Consider the following 19,830-nt stretch of genomic DNA (forward strand, 5'->3'; position numbering starts at 1 on the left):
TATTTATTTGCTCTTTCTACTTTGGAGGGAGGGGAAAATTATTGCCTCTCAGGGGTTGGATATGAACTAGTTTAAAGTGGTTGACAGTACCAGCATTTCTCTTTTGATCCCATCACTATTTGCAGAGTTTAAGGGCTTGTCTACACTACAAAATTAAGTCAACTTAAATCGACCTACAACCACCACAATAATTAAAGTGGTGGTTCACGTCCACACTGTGCTTCTTCTGTCAGCAGTGCGCGTCCTCACCAGGAGTGCTTCCACCCACTGAAATGGGGCATTGTGTGGCAGTGACAGTTGGAGCTTGGGAGCCCTAGGGCTGACAACCTCAGCTGTACACACAGGACTCACAGCTGGAGCCCCCACCCCACCCCCGAGGCCAACAGCCAACATGCTGATGTGAGTAATGCAGTGTCTACCCAGACACTGTGTCATCCTAACTACATTGACCAAAGTGCTATGCTTCTCATGGAGGTGAAGTTAAGCCCATTTAGTGGGCTAACGTACATCAGTAGGAGCAGTGTTCGGTTGAGCTAAGCTGCCTTATGTTGACCTAACTCTGTAGTCGAGACCAGGCCCAAGTTTTCAAAGTTTATTTCTAATCATTATCTTTGCAAAACTCTCATTCTGAACACAACTGAATGCAATGCTGGGTCTGCAAATAGATTGCAATATTAGCTTGAAGGCCTCAATGCTGTCCCACTGCAGCAATGGCCATGGAAAGTCCTAAGCCCAATAGAACCACAATGATTCCTTTGTGCTAGGGAATCTGTGCAGAGAGGGAGTTCAAGGTCCGGAAAGGGCAGTGCAGAATGGTGGCTTATAAGTGCACTGCTATGCAAATCCACTAGCCTAAACTCCCAGAATCCCTAGTTGCAGCTATGCAGCTGCTTCATGCCATCCTACTTAACCAATGGTGCATAACTTTTCCCTCAACCCCTCATTGGTTCTCTGTACAAAGCCTTTTTACATGGGTTTTGCGTGGCATCAAGAGGGAATTAGATATTTGCTCAAAATCAAATAAATTACCCTATTCATCCCAGGGCTTGTCCACATGAACATTTAGTTTCCGGCTAACCGGGCGTGAATCTACCCTGTCATGGACTAACTATCAGTGTGGATCCTGCTGATGACCATTAACAGTTTATTAATGTGCTTTGATATGATCCCATTTCAAGGAGGACTAAATCAAAGCACATTAACAAACTGTTGATGCGTGTCAGCAGGGTCCACATGGACAGTTAGTTGTGGCAGGCTAGTGCAGGGTAGATTCATACCTCAACTTGTTCAAAATGTTCATGTTAGGTAGGCCCTAAGTGTACTAATGATTTGTCTCACAATCTATAGTATCTGGATGTTTCTATAAAACCTGCTAATGTGAACACTGTAAAGCTGCATTTTGCGATTGTGGATAGAACTTGCATAGACTATCACTGTTTTTCCTCATTCAATTTGACCCCTGTTCTTCTTAATCTAAACCATTTACATGTACCCAGTGATGTATGCCTTATATATATTTGTTATGACTAATTATAAATTATGGTTTGGCTTCTTGTTTGTTATAGTTCTGATCTTCACTAAGAGGGCTATGCTGGCATTGGCGCCAGTTCATCCATTATGTCTAGGTATGTGTGTATATTTATATCTGTCTGTAGTACATAATGCACACAACATAAATGGTCATGTTTATATATAGCTATTACAGTTGCATATAAATTTATATATATATATAAAAACAGTAGAATATAATATATTTGGGGTCGGGAAGGAATTTTCCTCCAGGGCAGATTGGAAGAGGCCCTGGAGGTTTTTCGCCTTCCTCTGTAGCATGGGGCACGGGTCACTTGCTGGAGGATTCTCTGCTCTTTGAAGTCTTTAAACCATGATTTGAGGACTTCAATAGCTCAGACATAGGTGAGAGGTTTATCGCAGGAGTGGGTGGGTGAGATTCTGTGGCCTGCATTTGCAGGAGGTCAGACTAGATGATCATAATGGTCCCTTCTGGCCTTAATATCTATGAATCTATGCATCTATATGGTACAGGTTAAATTCCTTGAGACATCTGAATAAGTATCAAAGCACTGATTTTTTTTTTTAATAGTAAAAATGAATTTTTTCCTTTAAAACTATGATGTATTGTAAACACATGCCAATGAACTAAGCTACACAATTTTAGGAAGTCAGTGCATTAGATAATTGTAAAATTTGAGACCACGTAAAAATAAAATTTGACTAATGAAAGTCAATTAGCTACACACTGTTAGATCAGTCATGACTGAAGTTCAGTCATAGTCACTCAAAAAAAACCCAACACCGCAGAATAGAGTAGAAAACAAAGAACCTTTTCATCTGCAAAACTGCCATTGTTTTTAGGAAAAGAAGGGTCAGGCCTTTTATTTATCAGAGGCAGTTCTTTTTGAAGAAGTACATATTTTAATAGGCTGGTCCAGTCTTAATAAAGTATATACTTGTGAAAATCTTATATATTTTCTTTTTATAAAAAGGAAATTCTAGTTTAAGTATACTATAGCAAGTCATTAAAAAGTCTTTAAAAAGAGAAACTGAATTTCCTAAAGCAAAGTGTAATTTAAAAAGTACTCCTTTTTATAGGAAGAAGCTGTCTCTGTCCCCTGCCCCTTTCCATAATCCTTCTTGAAGTTACCAGATCAAGAAGAGTAGTTTATTTGGCATGTGTGGTTTTTCATTAGGCTGACTTTATTTATCTGAAGTCTTTCAATTAATCTGAAATATTCACCACCATAAAGTGGTGTACTCATTCTAAATATATCAGTGTATTTTAAAGAGGCAAACCTTTGCGTGAGTACTACCCATTCAGAGCCAGGTTGCTACATAGGGAGGGGACTTGTTGGTAACTTGAGAGGAAGAGCAGATGCTAAATTAGCAGCTGGATCGTTAGTAATAATTCCACAAATGTTTGCTGGGAAATGATCTTCTTTGGACGCATGTTGTGTGGGTGTGTAGGTTATTCAGAATTTTTAGCATGTAGTTGCTCTTTAGCTATGACTCAAAGGAAAGCCATGGGGCTGGTGGGGAGGGGTTATTTGTATCTGGTATTTTCTCTTTCATTGAAAATATAGACTACTTTTATTACTGCATGAACTTTTTCCTCAGTATATCTTATTAATTGATGAATTTGTGAAAGCAAAGATGAAGATATAATGAATGTGCATGAAATAAGAACATTTGCAGCTCTGTAATTATAGAATTATGTAAAAACTGAACCACCATGAAAAAATCAAAGGAAAATCAAATAAATATTGTAGAGGCATAGCTACTGACCCCAGAGTTAGGATTGTATTTAGATTTTATACTAAAATAAGGTTCAATCCACCACCAGTGAGGTTAATGGGAATTTGGACACTGAAATCAATGGGAGCTGGATCAGGCCCCAAATCTCTTTATTAGCTATACAGTAGAAAACCTGTATTGGTCCTAACAAATATTACACCACTTACTCCTACAGTACAGGGTTAATTTTCTGGAAGGTAAAGGGCTTGTTTATACAAGGGATTTTTGCAGTGGTGTAAGAATAAGCTGCAGCGATACAACCTCCTGATGTAGATGGTGTGCACTGGTATAAAAAGTGACTTGGACCAGGATTAGCTGGAGGGGTTTGTGCAACTTTGTAAGTGTGGCTGTGTCAGTGCAAACGTCCTCAGTAAATGTGTTCCATGGCGAAGAAGTAAAACAGGACTTCCTCCTGAAAGGACTTCCTCCTCAGGTCTGGTGTTTAATGTTTTCTTGAACCTATCTTATCAGTGCTTTGTTTTGTTCATTATTTTAATTTAAAAAAAAAAACAATGAAAATATCAGTAGATGCACCTACCAAAATCTCGTGCAGAGGTCAGATTAAGTTATTAAAGTTAATGCATTTATTTCTCATTAATCTTTCTGTTTATGCAACAAAAGTTGGTAGTTAACAAAAATGGTCAAAGGCTGTGATCTTAAAATTTAACTCATCAAAACGCCAGTATTTAAAATTGTAGTTGTCAGCTCTTTTATGTGTAGGATTGCCAATCCTCCAGGATTGTCCTGGAGTCTCCAGGAATAAAAGGTTAATCTTTTATTAAAGATTATGTCATGTGATGAAACCAAGAATATTTACAGCCAACATTGGCCACCCTATTTATCTGGGGGTTTAAAAAGTGCCTGGCTGGCAGCCCTCGAAGCTTTGCAGAAGCAGGGCTCCAGCTGACACCATTTAGAAGCTCCCTAGGGCAGGCTCTTCGCTGGTTGTTGCCCCTCCCACCATTCACAGGAATAAGATCCTCTCCTGCTGACTGTAGGAAGTCCACTGTTTGGGGGTTCCTATCTAGTGCCCCTGATGGGGAGGATTCTGATTCTGTGCATCTCCATAAGCTGTGGAGTAACTGGGGGTGGGATCCATGATGGGATTTAGGTGCTGTGACGCTCAGTGTTGTGAAGCCTAACTTCTAGGTGTCTACACAAAAAAAAAAAAATATCCGAGGAACAACACTGCGATCTGCAAAGCTTGAGTTAGGCATGTAGCCTCCTAAACAATAAATGGGGAGAGGAAAGCACCTTGGCCTGCTATCCACACAACCAGGTTGCGAGGTGGGGAGTCACCTAAGCTAGCCAGCGAGCGCTGCCGACAACAGTAGTGTGTTCTTAGCCCCACCCTTTCTCAGAGATAGGTGCCTAAGTCTGGGTTGCAGGGAGGTGCTTATCACCGTTCGTGAGCCACAAACTGGGGGAAGATAGGTGCTCCTCTGCCTAAGTGGCAAGCAGGGCTCGAAACAAAATGGTTGGGGAGGGGAAAGAGGAGGCTCCCCTTTACAACCTTTAGCTCAGTGATTAGGGTACTCATCTGGGATGTCGGAGACCGCCCAGCTCCAGTCCTCCCTCATCCTGAGGGGGAGAAGGGATTTGAACAGGGACTTGCCACCTCTCAGTGCCTTAATGGCTGGCTGTAGAGTCATTTTAATGATTTTTCTGGTCCAATTAATATTTAATTCAATTATTTAATTTAAAGTGGAACAATTTCAACCAGAGAATCTGAGAGAGCCCCACAACCCAGAGTACCCCATAGCCCAGTGGTTAGGGGCACTCATAAGAAGTGGCAGATGCCTGGTCACATCCCTTTTCCACCACAGGAGGAGGGGGACTTGAATTGAACTCTCCCATATCCTGGGTAAGTTATCTGAACCACTGGGTGAAAGGCTGTATGGGAGGTCCCACCCCTGGCTGCTTTGTGAGAACTCACTAGAGGGGCCCGATCCAGTATACAGCCTCTGAGCACGCCTACCAGATCACGCCCCCAGTCGTGGCTAAGGCGGCCAAACACTGTCTTCCGTTGGGTTATGAATCGCTCTGGGACTTAGGCATGAAACGGGCATCTGGACGCCTAGAGGGAGGTGGCATTGCGCATGTCCAGAGGCAAAAACTTAGGTGCATGGGGACCTTTTACTGGAAAAATTTAGGCACCAAGTGAGGTTAGGTGCCTACAGAGTTCGGTGGCAGCAAAGTGGAGGTTTTGTGGATAATAGTGCTGCCTAAAAACAGGATGCGGGCACCTAAGTATCTTCCTGGATCACACCCAGAGTGTCTTTTCTGCATACTTTAGGAGATGTACAGGAGAAAAACTCCACTACTTTGGACCATTAGAAGCACATACAGCCTGGGTGAAGTTCACCCCTGTGCAGGCGGCCAAAACAGCCACTTAAGTCTGTGCATCAGGAATGAAAAGCAGTAAACATTTATTTTTGTCACTGGAGTCAGTAAAGACAATTCTGAACACAGAGGGGAATAGATCTGTTTGATAAGCAAGTGCCAATTTTCAGAGTAGGAGCTCATTTTGGCTTGTCACTTCCAGTCTTTCTAATGCATGGGTTTTAAATGTTAATGCTGCAGTTATGTATTTTGCATCAGGGTTATAGTAATTGCTTCAGGCACCTTGACTCTAAGTCAATATTGTTTTGTTTGGGAAATAAAAAAAAGAGAGTTTTGATGATGATAGATAGCAAATATCTATTAACACATTTTTTTTAAATGTAACAGAAGGGTTAAATTCTGCAGTCAGTGGGAGTTGTATGTGCACTTATATAAGGGCAGCATTTAGCCATTAAAGTTCAAATAAAATAACAGCCTTTGCTTAGATGCTGTAGGTTATCATACCTCAACTAGGTTCTGATCCTGCACCCATTGAGGTTGGCAAAATTCACGGCAGTGAAGCAGGATCAGGCCCCCATTGATGTGTAATCACGATAATGTGTAATGTGCATGCCCAGTTCTAGAAGCATCAAGAATAAGGCAAGGAAATATGAAAAGAAAAATAAGTAAAAGAGCCAGCAGAGGAGTGCTGGCTAGATGGAAGAGATGGAATTTTAATCTCTCTAAATATTCTTTTTTTTTTTTTTTAATTAACTGGAGAAAACCTCTTTCTAAATGTTATTCATTGGCTAACGCAAAGTTCCCTAGGATATTTAGGTCACGTTTTACTCCCCTGTTTTAGCACAAAGCTCTCACTGTCTTCAGTTCACTTCAACACAGGCAACAGTAGTTGACTGTAGCCCTGAAAAAACATCCTCTGTCTTAATACATTACTCCAGACTCTGACATGAGGGCAAGAAGGAATATTTGTGCAGCCTTTAATTAGCATGGAAACCACACTTTCAAGCCAATTAATGCTCAAATATACTCACATGTAAGTCACCTCATCCCTCTGATGTTGAAACTAAAGAGGATGCACACAGTGGATTTCAGCATCACTCAGTTGTTGGGAGGGGATGTTTATATTTGTGTGTTTTGGTTTATCCACTGAGCCGTTTTATCAGAATGGAGCACAGCTGCATGAGGCCTAAGATGAACATAGGTGATAATGGTGGATAAATGCTGACTTTTTAATATCAGCCACTGTAATTGTATATCATCACTATTCCATAGTCTCTTCATGATACAACATAATGGTATGCATTTAGAATACCAAAAAATGTCAGTACAGAAATGCATATTTGTAATAGTGTGTCAGATCCTACAACCCTGCAGAGAAATGAAAAATGATTCTGCTGATCACCTTGGCAGCCAGACTTGGTTCTCTTACCTCCATCCTAAGAGGAAAATTGAGGTCAAGGGCAAAGGGATCCTGCAGGGAAAAAACAACCAACATCCAAGTCAGAGAAAAGTTTTGGTTGAGGTTTATCTTTTGCTTTGTTATTTAAATAAACATTAAATATATGGGTGAAATTTAGATCTCCTTCATCATGAACAGGTGCAAAATGCTACCCGATTACTTACATATACGTGTTACTTAGTTCTAATCCAATCTTTGTAAAATGGGGATAATGAGTTACACTGTCAGGCCTTGTCTACACTACAAAGTTTTGTCGGCAAAAGTTATGCCGCTTTAATTAAAGCACTTTAATTAAACCGCTGTTGCATGTCCACACTAGCTCCTTGTGGTGGCAGAGTGCATCCACACTAACAGCTCTTGCATTCACACAGAGAGCAGTGCACTGTGGTAGCTATCCCAGTGTGCAACTGGCTGCAGGGTGCTTTGGGAAGAGTTTGTGAATGCCTCATGGGGTAGGTACAGCGTAACATGATGTAGGTTTCTCAATCCCTTCGTTCCAGGGGCATCCTAGTAGATTGTCAGCCCCTTGTTCAACTGAAGTGTGTGGGGTACCCCTGGGGGCATTCTGCACACAATATTTTTAAAATTCTGCAAATTTTATTTGTCAAAATAACACTACATAATCACGCCAGTTTAAATTATTTTGGTAATTTATTTCAAAATACCTGTAAGCAAGTATATCTGTAAAAATACAGACACACACAAGTTCCTCCAGGAGTTAAGTGTTAAAGAAACCCCTATGACAACCCAGGTCCTGTTTCTCTGCCCCCTCTCCAGAGCCTAGCCGGGGGGGCCAGACACCCACAACCCCTGCCCACCCAGAGCCCAACCACGGGGGCCCTGCTAGCCCAGATACTCACACTTCCTCCCCCCAGAGCTCAGCCACGGGGGACCCCCCCGGCCCAAATACCTGCACCCTCTCTACCCCAGAGCCCACTGCAGGGCCCCCCATTGCCCAGATACCCAACCCAGGGATCCAGAGGGAGAAACAGCCTGATGCTGGGTCCCCGGCTTGCACAGAGTTTCTTGCGCGCGCCACCAGTTCCTTCCTTCATGTGTGCGGGGAATTGCAGCGGCCAGGAACCCTCTCGCTCCCTCCCCCCCAGCAGTGTCTTCTATGTGTGAGCTGGGCTCTGCCAGGTCCAGTGGCCCATAGTGGCAGCTAGCAGCACTGCAGTCCATTTCTGTGGGGCAAAGGACATTCTGTGTGCATAATGTTAATTTCTGCAAAATTCTGCATTGTGCAGTGGTGCAGAATTCCCCCAGGAGTGGGGGTGGGTGGGGGGGAGAGGACAGTGGTATGTCTGGTGCGGGGGAGAGAGCAGGCTGAGTGACCTATCCTGCGGTAAGGGGAGGGGAAAACCTTCCCACATCATCCCCAGGCTCTGCTCGGCACAGCAGTCTCTCCCAAAGCAGCCCGCTCTGCCTGCGGTTCTGTGATTCCCTCCGAGTTCTCCCACAGCCTCTTCAGCTTCCAGGAGCGGGTCCTGCACTTAGGATGGAAGAATCCAATGCACCGCTACAGACTAGGGACCGAATGGCTAGGCAGCAGTTCTGCGGAAAAGGACCTAGGGGTGACAGTAGACGAGAAGCTGGATACGAGTCAGCAGTGTGCCCTTGTTGCCAAGAAGCCCAATGGCATTTTGGGATGTATAAGTAGGGGCATAGCGAGCAGATCGAGGGACGTGATCGTTCCCCTCTATTCGACACTGGTGAGGCCTCATCTGGAGTACTGTGTCCAGTTTTGGGCCCCACACTACAAGAAGGATGTGGATAAATTGGAAAGAGTCCAGCGAAGGGCAACAAAAATGATTAGGGGTCTAGAGCACATGACTTATGAGGAGAGGCTGAGGGAGCTGGGATTGTTTAGTCTGCAGAAGAGAAGAATGAGGGGGGATTTGATAGCTGCTTTCAACTACCTGAAAGGGGGTTCCAAAGAGGATGGCTCTAGACTGTTCTCAATGGTAGCAGATGACAGAACGAGGAGTAATGGTCTCAAGTTGCAATGGGGGAGGTTTAGATTGGATATTAGGAAAAACTTTTTCACTAAGAGGGTGGTGAAACACTGGAATGCGTTACCTAGGGAGGTGGTAGAATCTCCTTCCTTAGAGGTTTTTAAGGTCAGGCTTGACAAAGCCCTGGCTGGGATGATTTAACTGGGACTTGGTCCTGCTTTGAGCAGGGGGTTGGACTAGATGACCTTCTGGGGTCCCTTCCAACCCTGATATTCTATGATTCTATGATCTAAGCAGCTCTGTGAGCGCTCCATGCTGAGGAATGTCAAAGCAGCACAGCAGTATCCCCTTCACCTCTGCTCCCTGCAGCAGCAGTCTGCCTACCCCTGTGTTCCTAGCGCAGGGCAGAACAGGAGCATTCCACGTTAGTGATTTGTTCTTTGTTCCCCAAAAGGAGCAGCACAATCAGCTGTCAGATACTTTCCGGAGATTTGAAGGGGGAGGGGGGGCACATATGTCACTTTAACTTTGCTGCAAAAAGTAACTTTGTCACTTTAACTTTGCCGCAGAAAGCTTTATGCCTCTCGTTGAGGTGGTTTTATTTTGTCAGCAAAACATCAGAGTTTTGCCGCCAAAAGTAGCTTTGTAATAGTGTGTACACCTCCTCTGTTTTGTCAGCAAAAGGCAGCTTTTGCCGACAAAACTTCGTAATGTAAACAAGACTTGAGTTAGTGAGAGTGAGTTTTAAATTCATGGCTGGAGTATGGTTGAGGTGATTCTCTGAGGGGAATCTCTCTTTCTCTCCACATATGATTTTAATGCACCTTAAATGGAAAAATACAGTAGCAGGGTAATATGCCTCAATCTAATATTCAGACTGAGAAGTGAAGGGTTTCTGCAGCATGGCTAACATGCTGCACATAGACACTCTGAAGCAGGTGGGGTGGAGAAGCAGGAATAATGGACATGAAGGCTTATTTAAGTAAGTTACCCTAATTCAGAAGTAAAACACATCAGGTTTTTTTAAGCCACTGTGTTGTTAAATGAAGACTCTCCTCCAACAATTTCAACCTGAGCAGTTGTCACTTGTGCAGCAGGTACCTCAGGCTGACACTGTTCCAGCATTTTGGGGGTATTCCTGAACACTGTCCTACAGTTTAACTATTGTATTAGTTCAGTGTCACTCCTATGTATATTCTTGTTTTGACTGTGTCTTTCTTACACATTTCTGTACACTGTGCAAAACAAAATTACCTCTGCAGTGCTGCTGGAGTCTCCTCTTCCTCTGCTTTCAACACCTCCAATGATTATTCCAGTATAGTATTAATGCAGTAGTGTTATTAATGAGACGGATCCTGCACCAATGATGTGGGTGTAGCTATTTTTTAAGTATTGGATGATTCTAGGAGGAACAAATGTCTGTATTTTTACTTGGAATGTTTAATGTCAAATATAAAAATAAGAGGTATGATCCCTTGGCTTGTGCTATGCAGTGTATTCTTATGATCTCACATGTTGTGAATTTCCATCATGATCAAATCAGTTTCCAGGTAATATCACCTCAAAATCTCCCGTGCAGTTACTGCTTTCACACTTTTAATGGTTCTCTCATATGAAGAATTTTATTCAGATGGAGCAATTCAAAGGGCTTCATGATCAGACCAAGATGTGTCTATATTAGGACATATGATTTCTTAGAACTTCCTGTTTTCACAGCCTTTGGTGGGGAAAAAACATGATGGATGAGCTATTAAGTGCAATCACAGCACAGGATCAGCCCCATTGACTTGCAGGCAGAATGTTGCCCATTGTGTGCATATAGACAACATAAGTTTCATTCTTCTCTCACTTACACCACTGTAAACCAGTGGTATTTCCATTAAAGTTGATGGCACTACCCCAATGTATGTGACATAGTCATCAGGTTGTTCAATGATATGAATCTTTAATTCAAACCTTATTGTGATCTTCCAACTTTTATATATATTTTACATAGCTGTTTAAATAAATGTTATGTTATTAATATAAATGAAAATGTTATGCATTTCTCATAGCTGAACTCTGCTTTGGAGATTATGGGGAGCAATGGAATGTTTTATGGCTCGATTGTACAGCCTGGCAAATGCCCTCAGCTGCCGTTGTCTTCAATACTAGTTAAGATTTCTCAGTGCTTGCAAAATTAGGCCTTTAAAAGCCACACTTGATGGGAACTTCAAATTCCCCGATAAACAATTAAATCTGGCTTATAAATGTTTATTGGAAAAGTCCTAGCAACTTTAGTGTCATGTGTGGGATCTGTGATTAACTGTTTTCTGATGAAAGAAAAGGAGTACTTGTGGCACCTTAGAGACTAACAAATTTATTTGAGCATAAGCTTTTGTGAGCTACAGCTCACTTCATCGGATGCATGCAGTGGAAAATACAGTGAGGAGGTTTATAGACGCACAGAACATGAAAAAATGGGTGTTATACACACTGTAAGGAGAGTGATCACTTAAGATGAGCTATTACCAGCAGGAGAGCCGGGGGGTGGGGAGGAAAACCTTTTGTAGTGATAATCAAGGTGGGCCATTTCCAGGAGTTAACAGGAACGTCTGAGGAACGGGGGGGGGGGGGGGGGGATAAACATGGGGAAATAGAGACTGCTGCATTGGAATTAATTTGCAAACTGGATACAATTAACTTAGGCTTGAATAGAGACTGGGAGTGGATGGGTCATTACACAAAGGAAAACTATTCCCCCCCGCCACTGTTCCTCAGAGGTTTCTGTTAACTTTTGGAAATGGCCCATCTTGATTATCACTACAAAAGGTCCCCCCCCCCGCCCCCGGCTCTCCTGCTGGTAAGAGCTCATCTTAAGTGATCACTCTCCTTACAGTGTGTATGATAACACCGATTTTTTTCATGTTCTGTGTGTATATAAACCTCCTCACTGTATTTTCCACTGAATGCATGCGATGAAGTGAGCTGTAGCTCACGAAAGCTTATGCTCAAATAAATTTGTTAGTCTCTAAGGTGCCACAAGTACTCCTTTTCTTTTTGCGAATACAGACTAACACGGCTGCTACTCTGAAATCTTTTTTCTGTTTATATTTCCCAGCACAACACAATCTTTTTATTCAGCTTGTGCCTGAAGTCGGGCAGTTTAATTCAATGTATACAAATAAATTCCTAAAATAGATCTACAGTAGATTGGTTATTTAATCATTTTGTTAGTGCGAAAATATAAATGGGAGGATTAAAAAGTTTAGATTCAAATTCATTTGTATGCATACAAGTTCAGTGTGGTTTCTTCATGTATAACAGAGAGCAGAAATTTTCACATTTTTTATTACTGATGAAAAGGGTGTGCCATTTAACTGTGTTGCTATTTGCTTCCCTGATCCCATTTTCTAAACTGGAAGCAACAGAAATCCAGTTGCTATATATGTATATATAGCTGCCATATCATCCAGACCAGTGGTTCTCAACCCGGGGTCTGGGGCCCCCGGGGAGGCTACGAGCAAGTTTCAGTGGGTCCGCCAAGTAGGGCCAGCATTAGACTTGCTGGGGCCCAGGGTAGAAAGTTGCAGCCTGACCGCCTGGGGCCCTGAGGCCTGCCACCCAGGGCTGAAGCAGAAGCCTGAGCAATGTAGGCCCCAGACAGTAGCCCTGCTTGCTACTCCATAATGCCAGGCCTGGCTTTTATATGCAGAAAAACAGTTGTTATGGCACAGGTGGGCCATGGAGTTTTATAGCCTGTTGGGGTGGGCCTCAGAAAGAAAAAAGTTGAAAACCCCTGATCCAGACAAGCATGGTTCATTCTCTGCTAGGCTTTACTTTGTGCACATATGTAATCGTAAGTATGTGAGGAAGAGTATAATTGTCATCTTACAAAGCATTATCTCATGTTTCAGACACAGTTTTCTGCCATTAACCACTATATAATATGCACAAAAGGACTACCTCCAACAACAAACTCCCTGTCTTAAGTTGCCATTTGCTTTTGTTCGGTGTTTAATTAAAGACTGTGGGATCGATTCTGTGCTGTGCTTCCTGAGAGATGCTACACAGAAGGCATAGTTTATAGAGAAAGGTAGCAAAAGGGGCTTGACACCACCTTTGTGCTCTCCGGATTCTGGGCTGCTGCAGGAGCTGAAATGGCCCCGGGTGTAAATCAGAGCTTCTCCCGGGAAAGCTCTAATTTATAGTAACCTGTCCTGGGCTTCCTGTGAGCTGTACCCTCCCCCTCACCCTCCACATGGATGCAGGGGTTTGACCACATAGTTCTCAGTGCAGTATCAGGTCGTTGTTTGCAAGGGATACATTCAAAGACCTGGCAATAATGGACCAAGTTCATTCCTGCAGTAAGCAGCGACATCCTCCACCAGTTAATAGGAGTGTGTCTGCTTACACCAAAGTTGAATTTGCCACATTAAATATTTATTTGGTTCTTTATTTACTCTGTGTATTTTAATAGTGCCCAGAGGCCCCAACCATACGTTGTACTTATATAACAAATGAGCAAAGATTTTTGCAGTAAATGGACCCTGCTACTGGAAAGCAGACAGTGCTTTAAAAAGACAAAATTGTAATGTTTATGAAATCTGCACAAATGCAGAGAGCTCAAGATTAAAATAAACCCCCAGAACAGATAAAACATAAGGGAGGCTTTAAACTGGTTATGGGTTGACAGGAGGCACTTGCTGTCATTCTTGAAATGGGGAGCCTGAAGCACTTGAACAATCAAGAGGCATGGCAAGAAAATATTTGTGGAAGTTCCTGCAGCCATCAGCTTGCTACCTAAGCTCCTGAGTGTGATCCCTGCTGCCGGGGCTGGCAACAATTTACTCCTCTCTCCAAAACGGGTTGTCATTTGCAACACACTTTTGAGCCTGGATCCAGCCTGATGCTGCATTTCTTGTTTCACAGAGCTCCCACTTTCTCCTCCATGTTACATTTAAATGACTGAGGATTTGGAAAGTAAAGGTAACAGGGTGATTTGAAACCTCAGGACTCATCTTGTGTGTCAGGCTTTTCCCCTGTCCATTAGACTACTCTGCCTCCTTGCATAATTTTTGCTGAGAAGGGCTATTACTGTGTCACACCCTCCTAAAGTTTCTGTTTTGATCCTTTAAAATGGGGCCTTACATACTGACTCAAAACAAGTCAGCTACGTGACACGCCGCTCTGTGTCCTACAGTCAGGTGTAAAAAAGAGTCTGCTACTGTGTGTTGAGTTATTCTTGGCCAAAGTGTTTCTAAGACAACACAGGTGCTGCAATACATAAATCAACTTTCGAGAGAGGAGGGTGTGAACGCACTTCACAAGAAATCACATACTTGTCGAGTTACCTTGGATCGTACATTGCTCTGACTTCAGGATTCTATTAATGCTGCCCAGAAAAAAGGCAATTTGAACAGAGAATGCTGCAGACTGTGTAAATTCAGCCTTAGCTCCGTTAGACGATTCCTTCTGGCAGTTTCTCTTCCTTATCCTCACTGACTGCAGACAGAGGGGCTGTTGTTTAGCAACCAAAGATTCATTGAAGATCAACTATGAATATAAATCTAGGATCAAGAAAAACAAAGCAGAGCTCCAGTCATGCTAAGGAAATCGGTGTTCTTTCATTGCCTCGCCAGCATGAAATAAGGGGGCATTAGGTTATGCTTCAGCCTTTCAGTTAAGCTTCTGCTATTCGGAGCAGTTTAGGCCAGATTCTCTAGACATATGGCACATGCTTGTGTGTACCATATATAACTTAAAATATAGCATGAGATAGAAAAGTGACATGAATATATAATGCTGTATAATAATAATACTATGACAGGGTGTACCCTGTCAGGTATTTGTTACCACCATGCTGGAGCTCCTACTACCTTGATGCACCCCTCCCAAATAAGGTGACCTTTGGATAAAAAGAACAGTGAATTTTTAGACCTGTAAGTCCTGCTCAGAGAGGCCACCCAGGATCAGATGCTGGTGAAACCCATAAGAAGTGGTTCTCCAGGGGCTAAAGGGGCTGGGAGCAGACAGAAGCCAATCAGGACCCAGAAGGCAAGATTAAAAATGCTGGCTGCTTCTTCCAGGATGTAGGTCTGGGTGAAGCTGAGATGGGAGGAAAGAGCTCCTGTGTGATAATCCAACAAATCTCACCTGGTCATGGGGCCTATCCCAGTCTGCATCTTTTTGGTTGCACTTGCAAAGGACTGTTTTGTTTTATGGACTCTAAACTCCAGGTAGCTCTGTTGAGTTGAATATCGATTTACTGCTGTAAAATTAAGATGAGCTAGCTTTGTAAGACACCCACTGGCTCAGGCAAGCATGTGACAAATATGTTGAGGTTTTTTAATTATCTATAGATCTCAAAGCATTTTGCAAAGCAGGGTGAGTATTGCTATCTTAGTTTACAGGTGGGAAAACTGAGGTGAACTGACTTAGTCAATGCCACATGGCTATCCAAGGAGGAACAGCTAAAAGTAAGGTTAAGCAAAATTGGGCCAAGTGTTTCACTTGGTGTATAGAGGATCTCTGAAGAAAAAGGTGGAAAAGGGAATGTTTCCAGGATGCTGTTTTCCATTAGGTTTGTGAGGATAAGGCATTGGTGCATTCCTATATTATGATCAGCATAGATTTCTGTGCTCCACTGGCTGCAGAGAGAGAAGGTTTTTTTTAAAAAAATGCCTTCTTTGCATAACTGACTTCCCCTCCCCCATTTTCCATAACCCCCCCTGTTTGAGTGGTGGTAACCGGGATTTAATCCTGGTTGCTCAGGAGTAGAGGGTCTGAGCGTTTAACAGTGCTGGTTTATTCTAGTAGAGTTTCCAGTTAGGAATACTGATTTAACCTTTGAGGTGCTTCAGAATGACTATGTGTGGTGTTTAGATGTTGCTTGTAATTATTAGAATTGGGAGCACTGGCTGTTGGGAGTCTGAAAGGACAGGAAACAGGAAGGAGGGGGAAGAGTTGAGAGGCTGGGAGAAAGATACAGAGGGTGTAGCAGCAGCTTGGTAAAGAGGTTTCCACTTTGAAAATAAAGTCCTGTTGAAGCTTGTTAGTACCTTGCCTGGTTGATACAACACTATGTTGTTTTAAATAATTTCAGGAATTCTGTATAAAATCCTAGCTTGTTTAGCCACCTTTTTTGTGTTGTTTTAATATCAATGTATTGAAACTGCTACTGTGTTGACAAACATGAATTAATAGATTTGGACTGTAAAAACAGCTTGCTTGTAACAACACAAAACCTAAAAATTCATCATAAAACATATTTCTATTTTTAGCTCTGCCACCCTGGTTTGAAGAAGAGAATAAATGTCATCCAATTCCTTTGGCCAAGGAGGTGCAGGGTCTGCAATACTTAACCTGAACCTTGGCCAAAGAACCTTGACGTTCAAGACACTAAGTCCTACTCTTAACACTTGGACACAGTTGGAGCAGGTTCTCAAAACACATGACAGATCCTATTTAAGGGCTTTGTACTGCCTCCATAACTCACATGGAGCAGTATGTATCTGAGCAGCCACATCCGCTTCAGTGGGACTACTCAACACAAGAAAGGGTGGCCAAATCAGGCTCCAGGCATCTTGACTAGTAAGCTTTCAACACATCCATATGCTGCGCTGAGAGTATTTCAGCGGGATGGAATCATTCAGGGAATCAGTAGGGAAATATGAAGACTTTCATATCAAAGGTTACGGCTGTATCTCCAACTTAGATCAGTAGTTATCGTACTGTGTTCATGTATGATGGTTGATAGCCTATAAGATATATTTGGTAGACTCAGGTCATTTCAAAGTGAACAGATCTCCACGTTGCAAAAGGTCACATAACTGACACCCTTGGTACCAGCCTCAGCAGAGAGGCTGAAGGATTGAGGGATGCTGAGTGGTTTCTGTGAGCTGCTAAACACCCTCCGCTGCCACTGTCTCACTGACAGTCCTAAGAGAAGTGGGGTAAGTTCCTGTGCTTGTGATATTTAAAAGTACTAAAGCACTGGGAGGAACATTTCTGTACCGGCCTGGGGACGGGATCTACTAAGTTTTCTCCATTTTTCTTTTCTGTGATGCAGTGAAGGGTATTGCATCAGAGGTAGCTGGTCACTAGAGTCTTGTGGGGTGGCTAAGCCCCAGCCATCAGCCTATAGTAGTCACTGTGTAGTGTGTATGGTGTGGCTGCTGAGTTGCAATGTACAGTACCACCTACTGCCCCTAGGAGGTTCCTGGTGAGGGCAGAGATTCTCCAGCCCACTGCCTGCAATACAATTGGACTAGTTCAATTTAGCTTCCCAAAAGGAAGGGGAATGCTGCCTGCAGCCACAGTCTATCCCGGCTGCCTCTGCTCCTGCTTCTATTGACACAGCAACAGGTAGAGGATTTGCGAGCTGGCAGGTTGAGTTGGGCAGATGGGCTTTCAGATAATGGAAGGAAGAGGAAGGGTTTCTGAACTGGAGTTAATGTCAAGAATCTGGGGGACAAAGGTGGGAGCTGGGGACTTGCTGAAGTGGGCAGGAGAAGGGTTCTGGCCTGGAGGAAGGATTTCTGAACCTAGAGTTTGGGGGTTGGGGATGAGTTATAAGCCTTGGGGGAATTATCTTGGAGCAAAGAAGGATTTGGAGCTTGGGGGAAGGGAGTTGGTTAGAGGTTCCAGATCCTGCTGGGCTCTGAGCTTGGTGTAGGAAGGGGAAGAGAGGTTTCAGGCTTGGGTATGTGAGTTTTTAAGGTGAAAGGGGTTCTCACCCTACTGAAGTCATCTGGGAGGGGGAATTTTTTCCCTTAATTTTTTATGAGAGCCTACTGATGATAAATGTATGACACTATGGGGTAAATTTTCAGAAGGGCTGGGGCCTGGCCTGTTTTCTTGTGGACACAACTTGCACTTATACTTTTGCACATGCATTTCAGTTGTGGTCTGAAGTCTGAACACTCGCACCCTTGACTATATAATTTGCATGGCAAGCAGATGGGTAGAAGTAGAAGCATGCTGATTTGTGCCCACAGCTCTGTTGCAGATGCAAAAATGCAAGCCCCATTTATGTCTGCAAATGGAGGGTGCCCTTTTGGAAAATTTACCCATTATGTAAACTATGCCTTGAAGATCCAGAAGGATCTGATTTTGATTTAAAAAACATGGGGTAAGCATATGAACAGGGTGACTGAAGCCATGGACTCTGGAGAGGCTGATATCTGTCATGGTTTCTACTGGTAAGAGGAAAATCCGTAAAGAAAGTTACCACCAGATACTTTTCAAACTTTGCCACAAAACCAGAAGGGACAGTTTGTTGTCCAGTCTATACTGATGATTCTGCAGTATAGTAAGGTTGCCCAATCAGATTGCCCGATGTTGACTTTCTTTTGGAAGAAGATAAACAAACCAAGTAAGAAAAAACATTGGATACAAAATTTGACTCAAATGCCCTTTCATTATATTCTAGGTCAGACCATCTCCCTCTCAGAGATTCAGAAAGGAAAATATATATATTTAGGGTATTTGTGGTAGCTGCTGAGAAATGAACTGTCTTCCATCCTTCCTGTTTTCATATTTTGGCAGCAAAAGAGAGAAGAGATGTGCATTATGGTGAAGATCATGGCTAAATGAGGTTAACGCTCGATAAACATATTTTGAAGTGGTTGCCAGCTCTGGATTTGGTCTCGGGCCAGTCTGTTGATGGAAAGGAGTGAGGAACTCCCAGCTGGGAAGAGATCATCCTGACAGTCTTGAGGTTATCATGCCTGTAGGAGAGGGTCATTGGCTCTTTTGGGGAATATGCACAATGACCTGAAATAAGAAACATTTTAATGGGGGTGCACTTTGGAGGTCAATCTGTTTCGCCGTGATTCTGTAAATTATTGTATTGGTGCAAGTTACTGTGCAGTTGCATGGGATATGCAAGGTGGGAATGGTCTCTGCGCATTTCCTACCCCCCTGTGTTCACTGTCTGGGCACCTGAAAAAGAACCACTTGGTCTGGCTGTTATTGTTGCAGATTGCATTTTTTTTTTTCCTCTTAAAGCAAGTACTGTAGTTTCTGGATAAGGGTCTTTTAATGTTACTGCAGCCACAGATAACATGTTAGCAATGACTTGAAATAAACACATCCCATATTAAAATGCACCAAATGAACTGGATCACACCATTGCAGCAATCTGTTCAAAACCTATTTCTAGCCATGGACAAAGGTCAAATCTCCATGCTTCTACTGCTCCATCTTTCAGCGCCTTTGATATTTTAGCTCAAAGCTTCTGCTGAGGGAATGGGTGGAACAGCGCTATCCTGGGTTCAGTCTGACCTCATACACAGGCAATCACGATGAGCATGTGTCCGCCTTGCTATGTGAAGGCCTTCAGAGTTCATTATTGTCACTCTTCTTTAACACACATATGACTTCAACTGGAGAGATCTGGAAACACCATGGGTCTTCAGTGTCAGCCATCTTCTTCACCAATGCAGCCTCTGGCATCTCCAAGATATGCAAGTGCCTAGAAGAAATAAAACAGTTAGCTTAGACTTAATCCACCGCAAAAAAAGCAGTGATGGTAGGAAGAGAGAGACTTCAGGAAACTTGCTGGAATGCTTACCCCAGCCTTCATTGAGGGCATCTGACCACCTGTCATTAAGGTGAAGCCTTGGGATAGCTCTTCAAGAAGATCTATTCGCAGGATCTCTTGTCCAAGACCAATAACTTGATAAAAAGATTGGTGCAGGGACACAGACATTCTATGTCTAGTTCTGCCTCAAAATATATATTCTTCAGTGCAGACGTGCCTTCTGTTTCGTGACATTGGGA

The 19,830-nt window shown here is 43.0% G+C and overlaps 1 protein-coding gene across 12 annotated transcripts in view; it reads left to right on the top strand.

Moving 5' to 3' along the window:
* COBL (cordon-bleu WH2 repeat protein) overlaps positions 1-19,830 on the top strand; it is a 334,912-nt gene that overhangs the window by 122,721 nt on the left and 192,361 nt on the right. Inside the window, exon 1 of one of the 12 annotated variants that reach the window (XM_043540439.1) lies at positions 290-399. The exons of the other annotated variants lie outside the window; for them this stretch is intronic. Within the exon in view, the coding sequence (XP_043396374.1) occupies positions 392-399 (8 nt within the window). The 5' untranslated portion in view covers positions 290-391. Of the gene's footprint in view, positions 1-289; positions 400-19,830 lie in introns of those variants that run through there. 12 annotated transcript variants of the gene reach the window in all.

This window comes from Chelonia mydas, chromosome 2 (genome assembly GCF_015237465.2).
Source record: "Chelonia mydas isolate rCheMyd1 chromosome 2, rCheMyd1.pri.v2, whole genome shotgun sequence".
NCBI classification, from domain to species: Eukaryota; Metazoa; Chordata; order Testudines; family Cheloniidae; genus Chelonia; species Chelonia mydas.